The following is a 15432-nucleotide window of genomic DNA, read 5'->3' as shown; positions in this document are numbered from 1 at the left end:
GGCATTTGGTCAGAAAATGTCTCTACGTCAGATAAGAAATGGTAATGAAAGTCCGAAATGGTTTATAGAGCTTTTAACTTCAGCGAACAGACCTTTTCGTCTTTTCTATGAGTTTGAAATTTTTCAGGGAACTCGTGAGCATCATCTGCTCACATTTGGGGAAATAACTAAAGCGTTATAAACGGGGTATTCAACACAAGATTGGCCTAATACATCTTTCCGCGTCTACAAAAAAAAAGTGGTAGCTTTTATACTACTTTAACCACACACCAACTCCTGTCGTATCCTTACGCTCCAATTTACTGCCATTGACAAGCTAGGTTTGAAGGTGTCATTTATCGATGGTCGCCTCAAGCTCGTTAGGAAAAAATATCTTGTTATCTACATTCTTCTCCCGGTTTGAACCTGGGTTCTGACGGCAACCTGCACGGTGACAGACGAGTATCTCACCCCCACGCCACTAGATCACGGCAACTTTAGTAGCTCAACTCGCCTTGTTTGGACTAACCAGCCCTAAGCTCGGATCTCGATGCATAGAACGTATAAGACCATCTTATCCCAATCAATGACTAACATAGGTAAGGATTGCCGAACTGTTGAGGAACTAAAGGCATCACGGTGTTCTTTGCGTCCAAAAAAGTATAGAAAAATCCTCTCCTGTCCATGAAAAAGAATGAATTTGAAATGATCTGATGATAATAAAATACTTTTTATAGTTGAAACACGGCTTTCTCTCCCCCCCCCATGTTTTATTGTTGTAAAAAAAATAATAAATAATTTGTTTTCATTTATATTATCACATATGCGGACATAATGGGGGGGAGGCAGAGTCCGGTGTGGCCGCACCTGTCACACGATCCTGAGGTCGTCTCTAGTCAATTCAATTTTTTTTTTTTTTAAATTCCGAGCACAACTCAAGTCTATCGCCATATTCAATTGAATACTAAATATTTAAAATAACTTGCATGGTTGTTTGCAATATTTTTGCGGTGCAAAAAAAAATAGGTTCCAATACGATATTGGCCCCAGGACCAGAGCCCTCCCAACTTCTGCACGGCTTTTGTGAGCCAAGACGTCAACTGACGACCTCTCGACAGGGCCGGATCTTGAATCGTGCGAACTACGCCGTCGCAGGAGGCGCCAACTGAAAGGAACCGACATTTTAGAGTGCCAACGGAATAGGGCGATTTTTAGGGCATCAACTAAAAGGGGAGGGGCGATTTTCATTCGCTTACATTGGAAAAATGTATAGAACCGGCCCTGCCTCTTGAGACAGAGAACGGTCCGCTATACATATGCAATGCTATCCAATACATGAGCTAGATATGTTAAAAGGAGAAACAAACTTATAATTTTTCTCAGCTTCTCTCACACATAGTTGCGTTCGTCTCAATCAAAAACGTTTGTGTCCAGCACCATCCTGCCAAAGCAAAGTTCATGCAGGGCAACACCAAGTTTTCTATTTTTCAGGCAGCTGCACCTATTCGCGTTTAAATCGGGTTAGAAGGGGAAGGGGGGGGGGGGTCTTTCTGATAATAATTAATACTAAAAGAGTTTTAAAAAGTCTGTTGAAGCTTCCCCCCCCCCTGCTCAAAATATCTAAGAATACGGCCTCTAAAATTCACGAACAAATTTAAAACAATGTTAAAATAAGCATTTATATCAGGAAAAATTCAAAAAGGGGTGCTTTTGCAAAAAAAATAGGTATTTATGGCATTTTGTCTGAAAATTTCCGGGCACTACCTATCACCTTCCACAAGAGAATGGGGAGACTGACAGGATTTTAATCCGAGGACCCAGATTTATTTTAATTTCATATCTATAAACTTACTGGAGAAATAATTTTATTTAGTAAAAAGGGAAGTACACAGTCTAAATCCTAGCATGGTTCCAGTTCCAGGACGTGGAGCTCGGCCTAAATCTTAGGTCAAGATTTGATGCGTACGTTTATTTCAGCAAACTGTGCGAATTTTGATTCATAGAGATTGAAAAACACAGCTTTTGATTCAGGTAAAAATGAGGCTACATTAAAAAAAAAAAAGTCAGATATATAATAAATTTCTCCAAAGAGATCTAGAGAAAATACATACTAATACAAGTAGATGTACACTTTGTATATAACAGAAAAAGAACTCTTACCTCCGCTTCCATCGGTAACTGAGCCTGTATTTGAAAGAAAAAAGATTGTAAGTTAATGAAGACGTTGGAAAATAAATACGATTGGCCACATGAAAACAAACTCAATATAAGTGCCGTATTTTTCTGCATATTTTATATTTCTGAGAGGATTTGATAGATATAAATGTTTTCAAAATTTATTTGTGAAAAGTAATTTGTTTTAAATATTTACGTATAAAGATGGCGTATAGATAAGAGTCGAAAAATTGGCTTTTTCTGCAAATACGTGTCGGAACGATCTTTTTCCTTAAGATTTCGTTATTGTTACATGAAGTTTGTTTGCATTTATGGTTTATATCCCGCTGCGGACTATAAGATGACACTCATCTCAGAATAGCGAAATTCGCATCTGCGGATTATACGCAGGAAATGACATTGTGTACTTTTGTGTGAATTCGTGTAGTACAATCAACACAATTTGAATGATTGATTCGAGGTTGGCCGATTCGTATTTTAATATTTTGGCGGCAAATTTTAGGAATGAGTGATCAATAAGAGAAGACCAAAATAAACACGTACAGACTACAGATTATCCAAAGAAAAGTATTAAGACGTTATACAGGAGCGCCAAAATATGATGAAGTTTTAGAACAACATAAAGAATTCAAGGTCGAATCCATATTGAAATATGTCAACAGAATTTCAAAAAAAAAATTTGAAACACTTGGAAACTCAAATATTGATCAGTTTCAAGAAATTGTCGCTTATGATCAGGATGAAAGATTAAAACATCTAAGGCCAAAGAACGTGCTGATGATGTACAGTACAGGAAAGAGCTTTGATGAGCTTCATATGACCTCATAGAAAGTAAGTATAAGGAGATATAAGTCGTAAGAGTAAAATTGTAAATAGGTTATTAAATAGTTAGAAATCGTTTTTAATTATATTTTGAACTATATTTTTCTTTGAAGTAGCGTATGTATAAACTCGAATGTTAACCGTATTGCTCTCATCTTAGCCGCGTATAAATCACATTTAATTTTTTGAAATAGTAACTGTGCTAGAATATATGTCAATTGATTTTGTTTGTTTTTTTTTATGCTCATTTATTATACATTGGTACAGTAAATATTTGTAATATACAAATGTATAATTGATAATTTGTAAGGTAGTGATATGAATCATTTTAGTTCTTGCAATTGCATAAAATTGTTTTAAACCTTAGTTAGATAATTGCTAAATGGCTGTTAGAAACAAATGAAGAAAATTGAGATGAGAAAAATGGGGAAAAAAATATGACGGAAGAATGGCATGGTACAAATTTTATTCTCTGTACCATGATATTTTTGAGACAGCAATGAGGAGAATGAGGAGAGTAGGATCAATCCTGCGTGCAATAGCAGATTGTGCAATGGAGATAGTCTAAACTTTTGAACTAAAAATTAAAATCATGCGTTTTTTCTGGGGGTTTCTGCTACTTATCAGAAAATTAAAAAATTCTATAATTGTTGGAATTCGGACATTCCCGTCATTAGTGATCCCCAAGATGAAGGAGATGTAGGACTGAATAAATTTAATTAGGTACATAACTGTAGCTTAGGCTCTACATAACTGTTTCATGGTTACGGTCACAAAATTAGACTGGAACGGAAGAAGGGCGTTAAGACCATAAATTCACCTCCGATTGTCTATTCATATTATCAAAAGGGAAAAAAGCATAACATTCATACTGAAACTCTGACATGTGCTTTAAGTTAAATCATCATAAATCATCATACGAATAGTGTTAGATTGTTCATCGATAACTCGCGAGCATCGAAGTGGACATAACCATCGAAAGAGTTTCATATCTGTGGGTGCCAATTTCAATTTCACGTAAGAAATTCGGATCACATTCGCGAATTGATTCTAGGGGTGTTCAACCCCGTTCTACAGAGTAATGTGGATGCTCTCCTATCTATTACCTGTGAAATCTGGCCCAACTTTAAGTACTCTTGGGTGCGGTGCTCACAAACAAAACGGGTAGAAGATGACCATCAATTTTGAGGGAGGCAAAATATGAAAAAAAACCGGTCCAATAATCTCAGTCATTATTCATCGAGGAATCGACTAACACTTTGTGACAATCACCAATTCAACGCTTTCGTTGAATGGGCGACATTGTTCAAAACTGATGCAACATTTATTCGCTGTCAAAATGTACACGACAGCCACATGCACCTGTTCAAATATCCGGTATGGAACTAACGTCTCCTTGGTTGTTTTGTTCTTTTTTGTGAATGCTTTTTTTGTAATTATTTGAAATAAATAAGTAATTTCACAATTGCAAAAAGTTCCAAAAGTTTGGTGTTGTGTCATAAGACTTCAATTTAATAATCAAACAAATAAAATTTTAGGCGCCGATGTTTTTTTTTTAGTCGCCATGGTGACCTGGCGTCTCAGATTTTTTTATGCCCTTACCTAGAGCGTGTGCTAACATGCGAATGACTAAGAGTGTTACCTAGAAAGTGAAAGATCAAATCAGTGAGCGATCAAAACAGTGACCTAGAGTGTGTGCAAACATATGAATAACTTTGTTCACCAAAAGAGTGACCTAGAGTGGTTGCAAGCATTTGAATGACCGAAGGAGTGACCTAGAGCCTGTACAAGCATGTGAATGGCCAAAAGGGTAGCCCCAGGGAGCGATGGACTTGGTCAGTGAAAGATGAACGATCAAAAGCTTGACCTAGAGTGTGTGCGCGCAAGCATATGAATGACCAAAAGAGTAACATAAGGAATGAACAACTTGTCAGTGAGTAATCAAAAGTGTGACCTAGAGCAAACATGCCTAGTATGCAAACATCTCAGTGCCCAGAACAGTGTGCAATCAGGTGAATGACCAAAATAGACACTTACACACACAGGTGGCGGCCAAGCGGGTTATTGGGAGTGTAAATACGCTGAGGCCCGGTAAATTCGAGGAATAAGTGGTCACGGAATAGAATGAGAGAAGGGTGGCAAAATTCACGTAGCGCCGACAGGTGACAAAACAGTAAATACGCATCTGGTATTTAAGCTAAGATAACAAAAATTTGATTTTGATGACGTTATCAATGATTTTGCTCATGTGAGAGTGTGAAAAGAGTATTTATATAGCAAGATATTTACACATGGAAAAATTTTATATTACATTTCTCATTTAAACTAGTACATATCCTTTTTGATTTAGGCGTGTACAAACATGTACTGACAACCTATCTTCGACCGCAGTCGAAGGGGTCCACAATACCTCTTTTGCCCAGGGACCCATCAAGCAAGTCAAAGTCGGGCCCTGGATGTCACGCCATTTACAAAACTTATATGTAATGGCCAATGGTCACTCAATGGACTCGTATTTTTGAAGTGAAACTTCTTTAGGGAGGGTGCGAATTTTCAAATGTACGTCAGAAAAAATGTGAAACGGAAATAGCATAAGCTTTCCTTTCACTCAAAAGTCAGTTCCCTAGACGGAATTGCGTGGGTTGGGGATGGGGGGGTAGCGAAGGGGGTGGCCATGGAACTGCTCAGTTTGAAGAACAACGAAGTTTGGTTGGTGTGAAAGTTCCATCGATCGTCACGAGCGCGATCGGCAAAACAATGTGACCACACAAAAATGGACGAACAAATGAAAATTCTGACTGGTTCAAAGTAATAAATATCAAACTTTTTGTTCTTTCATGAATTTTTAATTTTACTATATTCTCCAAAAAAAAATCAATGAATAAATTAATATAATATAATTTATAAACGAAAACAAATTATTTATCATATATACAATTTATATGTAATTATTTTTATTTACATCGAAACCTGTCTAAGACGGACACTGTATGAGACGGAAACCTTTTAAAAACGGAATCAAAATATAGTCTGCCCAATGATTTGCACCTTTATAAAACGGAAATATGTCTAAAACGGAATATTATTTCAGTTTCTTGCAGGTTTCACCGTATATTTATTTCATTTTTTTTTAATTACACAAATACAAACATCTATACAATATACAAACATGTAACACACACACACTATTGACCCCAAGGGACATGAATATCTTTCGCAGGTCCATAAGGGTTATTATTTATACATAATTATATATAATTTATAAAATAATCGAAAATCAATGAGAGAAGTAGCTTTAAAATTAATGAAAATATGACAATTTACGCAAAACATAATTTCAGAAATGGTGAAAACTCAATAGCTTGGGGCCCATATTTGGCATGCCGCCTCCCCCCCCCCCCCCCTCCAATTAATTCGGTCTGATCGGTGACGTCAAAATTATGTTTTGATTTGCATCATTTTACAACTTAAAAACCCGAGAATAAAATATGAGTTGCAAAATTTATATGCAAGTTTCACTTCTGTCGCGTGAGATTCTTGAACATTTTTATTGCTTTGGTGGAATGCATTTTTCGTAACAATATTCCATGAGCTTGTTATTGGAGCTCCAAAAGATGATACACTGGAGAGACAGAGAGAGAGATCGTGTTCGTTTTTTTTCCTTCGACACGAGTGACCTTTTGTGAGAATTAAGTTATTAGGTCACTCGAAGATGCTCGAACATGATAAAAAAATGAAGAAACTTCAACTTTCACCTACTGGACATCGACGATATACTATGTATGTGTGTGTGCACCTATCTCTCGGATGATGGAAAAGATATACGACGAGGTCAAGTGCCCAAAAAAACTCTTCTTGTTTTTATTTCTTTAACTCTTCGTTTTAGAAAGAAAAAACAGTTTATATATATATATATATATATATATATATATATATAAATTGGTGCTCGAGTTTTTTAGAAAAATAATAAACAACAAGGAATAAAAGAAGAATTAATTGATTTTTATTGTTTGGCCATGGCCCCTAAACCAAACAGTTCAGCGGAACCCTTAGGCCAGGGTTGTGTCTCGCGAGCTAAATGTGGCCCTCCGAGCTTTTTGCCGTGACCCGCCGAAAATTTTGAGAAAATTCACTATTTTACATACAAGAAACCATTAAATTACAAAAAAAAATCGTTAAAGATCACTGGCCACTGGAAATCTGTAACGCGAGATTCTTTCATTTCATTCCGTTTACAACTGTGAGATACTTTCCAGATTCATCAGCAATGCCGTGCATTTGATACATTAACCTCTTTACAATCAAAGGGGTAATATTGCGTCCAAACGCCAGTGAAATAAATTCAAACAAGTCTACCTGTTTCCTTTCCTTTCTCCTCATCGTCGCGAAGATTTGTTGCAACCCTATGTATTTTTTTTTCTTCGTTTTTTTCTATATCCAGATTGATTTTTTTACACTTATGATGTATCTTTCTACTATATACATGTAAGAGTGAAAGATAGCGGTTAGGGTGAAAAGAGAAATCTCTGCTTTGTACCTACTCTCTTATATTCTTATCAACTGATTTACTCTTTCGTTTATTAGTTTTTTTCTTCCTTTCCTCTTCTACTTTTTTCCCCTCTCCTTCTTCTCCTTTTTCTAACTTGCGGTTAGGTTAGGAGAAGGTTAAAATATTTATTGCCGATTCAAATAGCGATCATCCGAATTTGTTGACAATCGCTTGCAAGCGAAGGGGTTAAAATTAAAAAAGCGCCGTAATGAAGGGAGCCAAACAATTTTTGACTCCTATGATTTCATATGCAGTGAAACCTCAATATAACGATCCTCCGAGAAAAAAATATCGTTGTAGAAATATTATCGTTTTATCGAGAGATAGAATTATCATCAAGCACCACCAAATTTATGCGGTTGCTGGCATCTATTGTGAATTGGCATTGTGTCGCAATAAAATGCATTTATGAGTGGTTTCGTTGTAGCGAGGTTTCATTATATTTCGAGAGGCGAAATTCCGCATCCAAAAAGATAATACTTACAGAATTTACAGAAATCCTCAAAAACACCTTCGTGAAAGAAAGAATCTCAGAATAATCTTTTTTATTATTATTCTTTAAAAAAGAAATAATTTTATAATTGATGAAAGTTTATAATCAATGGAAAGAAATAGCTACAGAATTACTGAAACTAATAAACTTAGATTTATATATACATATGTTACAGTAAATGTGATAAAGCGGTTACAGTATAATAACCGGTTATTATGCATGCTTACAAATCGTCTTGGTAAGTTTGATAAATTTGTCACTTTTACCGGCGAATATGCGTAATAACTAGCCGTCGTTGGTAAATTTGATAAATACTGAGAAAATTATCACTTTTACCGGCGATTATGCATAGTAACCAAGTGCGTTGGTAAATTTGATAAATACTTGAAATTTACCGCCTTTATCTGTGATTATGCATAATACCCTTGTGTAATTGGTAAATTTCATAAATATGAAAAAAATTCCAAATTTGTATGTATGTGTGATGCATATAGTCGAACCCGATATAATGATACAATACATGTATGAATTATCATGTACAGTGTATATCATATAAGCGCGATTTATTATGTTTACCAACGACGTGATATTATGCATAATCGTCAGTAAAAGTGAAGATGTTTTGGTACTTATTAAATTTAGCAATGATGCTTGGTTACTATGCATAATCGCCGGTAAAAATTATAAATTTAGGGAACTTTATCAAACTTACCAAAATGCTTGGTGATTATGCATAATAACCCAGATTTATGACATTTACCGTAATATATATACTGATAGAAATAATTTCAGAATTATTGAGAGTAATTTCGGAAATGTTAAAACTAATAATTGATGAAAAAATTAATAATTGGTGAAATAATTTCGCAATCAACTAAAATTTAAAACTAATGAAAAAATAATTACAGATAATTGTCGGGACGAAGTTCAAAATTGATAAAAGAGATAATTTTCGAAAAAAATCGGAAAAGTGAAAGTTGTTTCAAAATAAATAGATAAAAATCAGATTTAATGAAAGAAATATTTTCAGAACAAAAGTATTCGATAATATTAGGGAAATCCTGTTTGAACTTGGTGGCCCGCGGGCTTCGTGGATAGTTTTAATTTGGCCCGCTATGGTTGAAAATTTGAATACCCCCGGCCTAGGCCATGCGTTTTGATTCGCCACAAAAAATGAAGAACTTTACCCCTATCAGACCCTGGTGCTACATATGTGTGGGTTGCTTTCTTCTCACTGTAGAATTTTTTCTTTTGACCTCAGGGAGTCAAGCCCTGCCTTAACGGATTGTGTAAGTGTTGAGTTAGAATATGGTGAATATGAACTTTGGGAGGGCTTCCTTACAGGGCAGCACTTAAAGTTGAACTTTGGGGAAGGGTTGTTCAGATAGCTTCCAGAAGAAAGTGCCTCCTAGAAAAAGTGTGACTACATAAAATTAGCAATAAAATTCTGGCAAAAATTATATGTGAAGATGAACATACAGGGTGATTCAGAAAAGATGGGAAAAACTTTAAGAGGAAACTTTAACACATAAAAACAAGCAATTTTCATCCAAGAATGCATGGTCTAAAATGAAATGCAAACGTGCTACAGGGCTCAACAAAGTAAAACCGAGGATACGAGGAGAAAACACAAGAATGGCGTATATGTTAAAAAAAACAATTGGCAATTTTAATGAATAATTTACAATAATTATACTGTTCTGCCAGTCCTTGTACGACGTGCATCAGACCGGGAAGCAAGAAAGTATCCCGTTTCGCACAGCTGCCGATGCAAGCACGTAAATGTTTTCGGATTGGGCAACCGCCTTTGGGGAAAACGCTCACCGTACATTCGTGCTACCTCTGTGTTACTTCCGTTTGCAGCTCTTAAATTAAATGCATGTCTGCATTTAATTATTATCTCCATTATCCCATACTTAACAACTGTTAGAACGGTTGCACGCAGGAATAACTTCACGGTGCTGGCGTCCGCGCCTTTTATTCACTGTGACGCAGATTTGCATACGGTTTCTTCTTCTTCCCCAGGTTACATTTGCATGCGTGGTGTTCTTTTTCTCCCGATAAAGTTCAACAGGAATGTTGTTTTAACGTTTGCGGAGCGGCCGTTTCGAAGCGCGTTTGTGTTTCATGTTAGACCATGCATTCTCTGATGACAATTGTTTGTATTGGTGTGTACTATCACCTCTTAAAGTTGTTCCCATCTTTTTTGAATCACCCTGTAGATTGCCTGCAACATCTTGGCTGGAAAAATTTGCGTGTGAACACGAAGTGATTTATTTCTTCACGCCAAAAGATTTGAAAAATTGAATTCAAATACCTCAGCAAATGTTGTAGTCAGAAATTTTTTTGTTGGACACATAAAAGACAGATCAATTGAAAATAACAAGATAGGAAGACCGTATAAAAATTTATATTTTTTATGCACCAAGTAATTGTAGGGAAAACAATATTTATGTGTTTCATTTTTTTATGTATAATTAGAACTAAAATGACAAACCGAAGAATTCACATGCTGAGATTATTATATTTTTATTTACATTTATTGTCACACGTTCTCCTTATTCCCCCCCCCTTTTCATAATCTAGTAAATCACAGGGGTCTTCACCGCATGGCCCAAGGGCCACATTTGGCCCATGGAGCTGTTATCTGTTTGTCGTGAACCGCCCACCGTTTCCTGCCAATAGTAATAAATTAATTATTATAATTATTTAATAATTTAATAATTAAATAATAATAATAATAATAATAATAATAATAATAATAATTAATAATTTATTTAATTGTTTAGAATTATGATTAATTTAATAATAAAAAATGAATTACCTAACCAACATGAACTACGTGTTCCTGTGTGACGCTAACTCAGCAATTTTTCATGATCATAAACTAATTGATTAATAATTGATCATTGTAATCAATTAATCGACAATTAATTATAATCATTAAATAGTTATAATTATCAATTAACAAGCAGCAGTAACTAATGAATTCATGATGGCCAATTGATTGATTAAAAACTGGCTTTTTAATTTACTTCGAACAGTATGGACTTCAAATTAATTCATTTATTTATTTATGAGAATGTCGGGAACTAATAAGTTCATGTAGACTAATTAGTTCATTTGTTAAATAATTACAATTATTAATTAATTGTAGTTGTAATTAATGACCGCCAGGATATAATGAGTTCGTGATGGTCAATTGATTACTTAATAACGGGCTTTGACTTGGTTAAAGTCCGAAGTGAAAACGTTTACAAGCGTATTTCGTTCTTTTACCACCTCGCTTTGGTAAAACCTAACATTTTACCAGTCTTTTAGGGCTTTTCCCGTGACATATACAATCATAAATACCTCAGTATGAGTTGGGCGGGAATAATTCTGAATGGTTGAAGACCCCTGTAGTAAATAAATGGTTAGGATGATCTACGTCTCATGAAGATTCATATTTCTAACAAATAATCTCATATAAACAAGGAATGGTATTGAAATGGAACTTACGCGCTGTAACCCGGCATCCGACGAGAACGAAACCCAACAGTAGCGTAAGCGACGACATCAACATCTCTGTGTTAGAGCCGAGGCTTCACTGAACCTAAAGCCAAGCTTATTTATCGGAAAATCAACTCGAAATTTTTTTGCTTGTGTTTTTATTTCATTATCTTCTTTTGTTTTTAAAAGAAGAAATTCTTATTAAAATGTATTTCAATTTTCTTTCTTTTTTTTGCCAGTGGCGGGTGGCATCGAGTGACGAAACTGTCCTCCGCAACCAATCAGAATCCAGCACATGATGTTCTTTTCCCAATTTTCTTTTTCTTGATCTGTCCATCACACGGACCGAAAATCAAGGTTGAGCCAAGCGAGTTCTTTTTTTATTATTTTATTTATAATCATTATTATTATTTCTTCGCCATCACGCCACAGAAATGGCCGGTTCTCTAATTGCACACATTCGTTTGGGGCTTCCTGTAGTATTCCTGGAAAGTTATCCAGTTGCAGTTTACGATAAAGGGTGTGGGTGGGTGGGTGTGTGTGTGTGGGGCTCTTGTTAAATGGACGTTACAATCGGAAAGATACACAAACAAATTGAACGAATAATTAATAAGACGAAAAATTGTATTTACTGAACACTTTTCGAGGAGAATTTCAGTCCAGAGACGATGGCGTATTTACAGGAAATGCTTATAGTGGGCTACAACCCGGGGCTGCAAGCTCAGATTGGCTGCAAATTTGAGTAATGAGTGAAGAAGAAAATTAGTAGAATGGGAGAAGGGTGGCTAAATTTGTATGATCCTTAATAAATCCGCCGCTGCCCAGACAGGGATGGGGGGCTAGAGACTAGGTCAGTGAGTGACCAAAAAATTGACCTAGAGAGTTTGCACGCACGTGAGTGAACAAGAGTGACTTAGCGTGAGAAAGTATGTGGATGACCAAAAGAGTGGCCTACAGAGTGAAGGACCAGGTCAGTGAGTGACCTGGAGCAGGGGTGACCAACAGCTAGTCCGCGGGCCGCATGCTGCCCGCGACTAGTTAAAATAACTATGTGTTAAATTGATTTTCTTATCATTATTTAAGCCATCATTTTCCACAGCAGACCTACCTGATCAACAGAGTATTTACATTCACTATTTCTAATGACGACAGTAATTAGCAATGTTCTCATCACAATACCTTTTCGTACACACGTATAGTTAACACTTAAAGTTTTGTTATGGGCATTTTTACTCCATTTCTTTCCGCCACCTCGTTGGGCAAGTTGCCTCTCTTTTGGTGGCCTATGTATATATAGTACTAGCTGAATGCATATTTGGTGTTCTGCTCACAGTGACGAAACTCTTTCGAAGTGGATTCCGACTCACAATGACACCTCGAAACTACAACCGACTATAAGTTACGCAGACCGTAATAATTCCAAAGTGCAAAAATTTAACGGACTGATATGCAAAAGAAACACTAATTTTTGATGCATTGCATCTACTAGCTGGGAATCAGAAAAAACAATGGATAGGCCTTTGTATCCATTTATGAAGAAGTGTGAGATGATGATGTTCGTAACGGGCCATGGTCCACTTCCGGCTAACCTTCATAGGTTCAAATCAATCCCCAGTGATAAATGCTCATGTTTGGCCATAGGCACGCCTCTTCACTACGCAACTCTATGCCCAAGACAACGGCTTTCCACTTCAGAGAGCCAGCTGAACATTTGCGAATACCTTGGCTTGATTGCATCCTGAAGCGGGAGTAGATTCGAAAAGTAAAATACGTAAACTGGTCCGCTTTCTAGAGCAGCACCCTGAGGATATCAGAACTACAGTCCCGGAGCCAGAACCAGATAGAGAGCCACCTATGCCAGTTAGGAGATCCACTAGACTACGACGTCAACTACACCCAGACAGCGATCTCGTACATCTGTTTAGAGAAGAGGAGCCTGAGTAGTCGAGAATAGTTTGATCCACGCTGGCTTATCGAAAAGCTGGATACAGGCAGCAATTACTGCGAATGTCTTTGGACCAAATCAAACACCACGGTGCAGCGATTAGATCATCCCTGCAGCAGATTGACAGCTTTCATTGATGTGATAGTTACTGATCCAATGAAAATCCCTGAAGAGAAGCAGATCAAATTTTATCAAGAACTATTCCCGATTATTACGATGATTTTGTGATTTATAACCTGTGATTTATATTTGTGATTTATTTACATGAATCACCATTTTTCGATCACAAATTTTATACTTGTTTACTGGCGAGGTGCGTAATGGCACCTGCCCATGTATGTAATATATCTTTCTCAAGATGAATAAATGGTTAGGTTTCCCCGGAGGCACCCGAGTCCCCAGGGACAATGTACTTATATCACTGAGTTTGACAGAGCCTGGGTGTCTCTCGGTTCCTATCACTATCATTTATGAAGTGGAGCCCGGGGGGGGGGAATTTCTAATGTTTAAGTTGCGCGTTTTCACCATAATAATCTGCGGACACAAATTTGAGATTCTTCCTGTGTAATTTTACGGGTGCGGCTTGTGTCGCGTCGCGGTGTGGATCGCGACTCTGCAACTGACAAATTATGTTGGCTTTTGAACAGTGATCCTGAACTTGAACCCCTGACCTAGAGCGTGTGCAAGCATTTGAATGAGCAAAAAAAATTACCTATAGCAGCCATCTTAAACTTGTCACTAGTGAGCACTATGGTGCTCTCTGAAGCATCAAGAGTGCTCAATGCTCGTGTCCGATTACGTGCTCGGGAGCTCTTGAGAAACGCTTCAATTAAATACCCTGTAAAAATTGCATTCAATGATTACAATTATGGAGATTTCAGGCATAAGTACGTCGAAGATGCCGTAAGGACTGCCGCTCTTTTGATGATGGGCATTGGCAGTGCTCGTTACTCGAGAAAGCTGGTGGACTCCTGCCCTAGACCTAGAAAATGTGTAAACGTGTAAACGATCAAAAGTGACCTATAAAGCAGAAGAGCCCATGTCAGCGAGTGACCAAAAGAATGACCTTAGAGTGTGCGTGAGCATGGGAGTGATCAAGACCGGCCCGTCATTTGGGGGTCGGGAGGGCCGTTGTCACCCCGGCTTTTGAAAATACACTAAAAATGGTATATACATATACATACATACATTGAATACGTGTTTTTTGTTCCCCCCCCCCCCCAGAAAAAGTTGAAATGACGTTCCTGGACCAAGAGTGACTTAGAGACACAGTTGTACTTGCAGGACTGGGTGGGGGCAAGAGGGTTATAACGCAGGAACGGCCAATTCGTAGAAATAGTCAAGAAAATTAGTCTAGATGAAAGAAACGCGACAAACCATAAATACGTTCTGTCCAGAGAAGCGTTGGAGGTAGGAATTCGGCAATGGACGTAAAAACGTATTCGCTAACTGCTCGTACGTACATATACGAGGGATTTTCAGATCTTGCCAGACATCTCTGGCAATTGTCTTGCTACTGAAGTTTTTATAGAGATGAAGAATGCAGGCTTGTCGCCTGCAAATTTCGATTGTTTCATTAAAAAAAGTTACCAACCCCTATCATACCAAGCTCTTCAGGAAAGAAAACATCCACATCCGTACTAGAATTATTCAGAAGTACCTACTGCAGATACAGAAAGAAGTAAAAACTATAAATTATGTATATATATATATATATATATATAAATGCATTCATTCATATCTTGAATTTGTGAGATTTATTTGAAAGTTTAAATCAAATTCTTTTTCTCATCCCGAAAAAATTTATTTTGCTGCTGGAAGTTGGGTTCATTTTTTTTATCTTTGTAAAGGAAATCCCAATGCCCATCTTACTCATGTTAAATTCAACTCACTTTACGCGATGATTTTGCGGAACCAATTTACCGCGTAAATCGAGGGGTGCCTGCACAAAAATCGACTTTTTTTTTTTTCCTACAA

General features: G+C 36.9%; 1 protein-coding gene across 50 annotated transcripts in view; it reads right to left on the bottom strand.

The window, feature by feature from the left end:
• LOC149077705 (uncharacterized) overlaps nt 1-11642 on the bottom strand; it is a 115781-nt gene extending 104139 nt beyond the window's left edge. For all 50 annotated transcript variants that reach the window (XM_089245291.1, XM_089245297.1, XM_089245310.1 and 47 more), the window contains exons 1-2: nt 11520-11642; nt 2140-2163 (exon numbers count right to left, since the gene is read on the bottom strand). In XM_089245291.1, coding sequence (XP_089101417.1) covers nt 2140-2163; nt 11520-11583 — 88 coding nt within the window. In that variant the 5' untranslated portion in view covers nt 11584-11642. The remainder of the gene's footprint in view (nt 1-2139; nt 2164-11519) is intronic.
• Between the last annotated feature and the right edge of the window lie 3790 nt (nt 11643-15432).

The sequence above is a fragment of the Pholcus phalangioides genome, unplaced genomic scaffold (genome assembly GCF_987345545.1).
Source record: "Pholcus phalangioides strain wild (caught in Gottingen) unplaced genomic scaffold, Ppha-v1.0 ptg000015l_1, whole genome shotgun sequence".
In the NCBI taxonomy this organism is placed as follows: Eukaryota; Metazoa; Arthropoda; class Arachnida; order Araneae; family Pholcidae; genus Pholcus; species Pholcus phalangioides.
The sequence above is the reverse complement of the archived record's forward strand: the minus strand, read 5'-3'. Positions and strand labels throughout refer to the sequence as shown.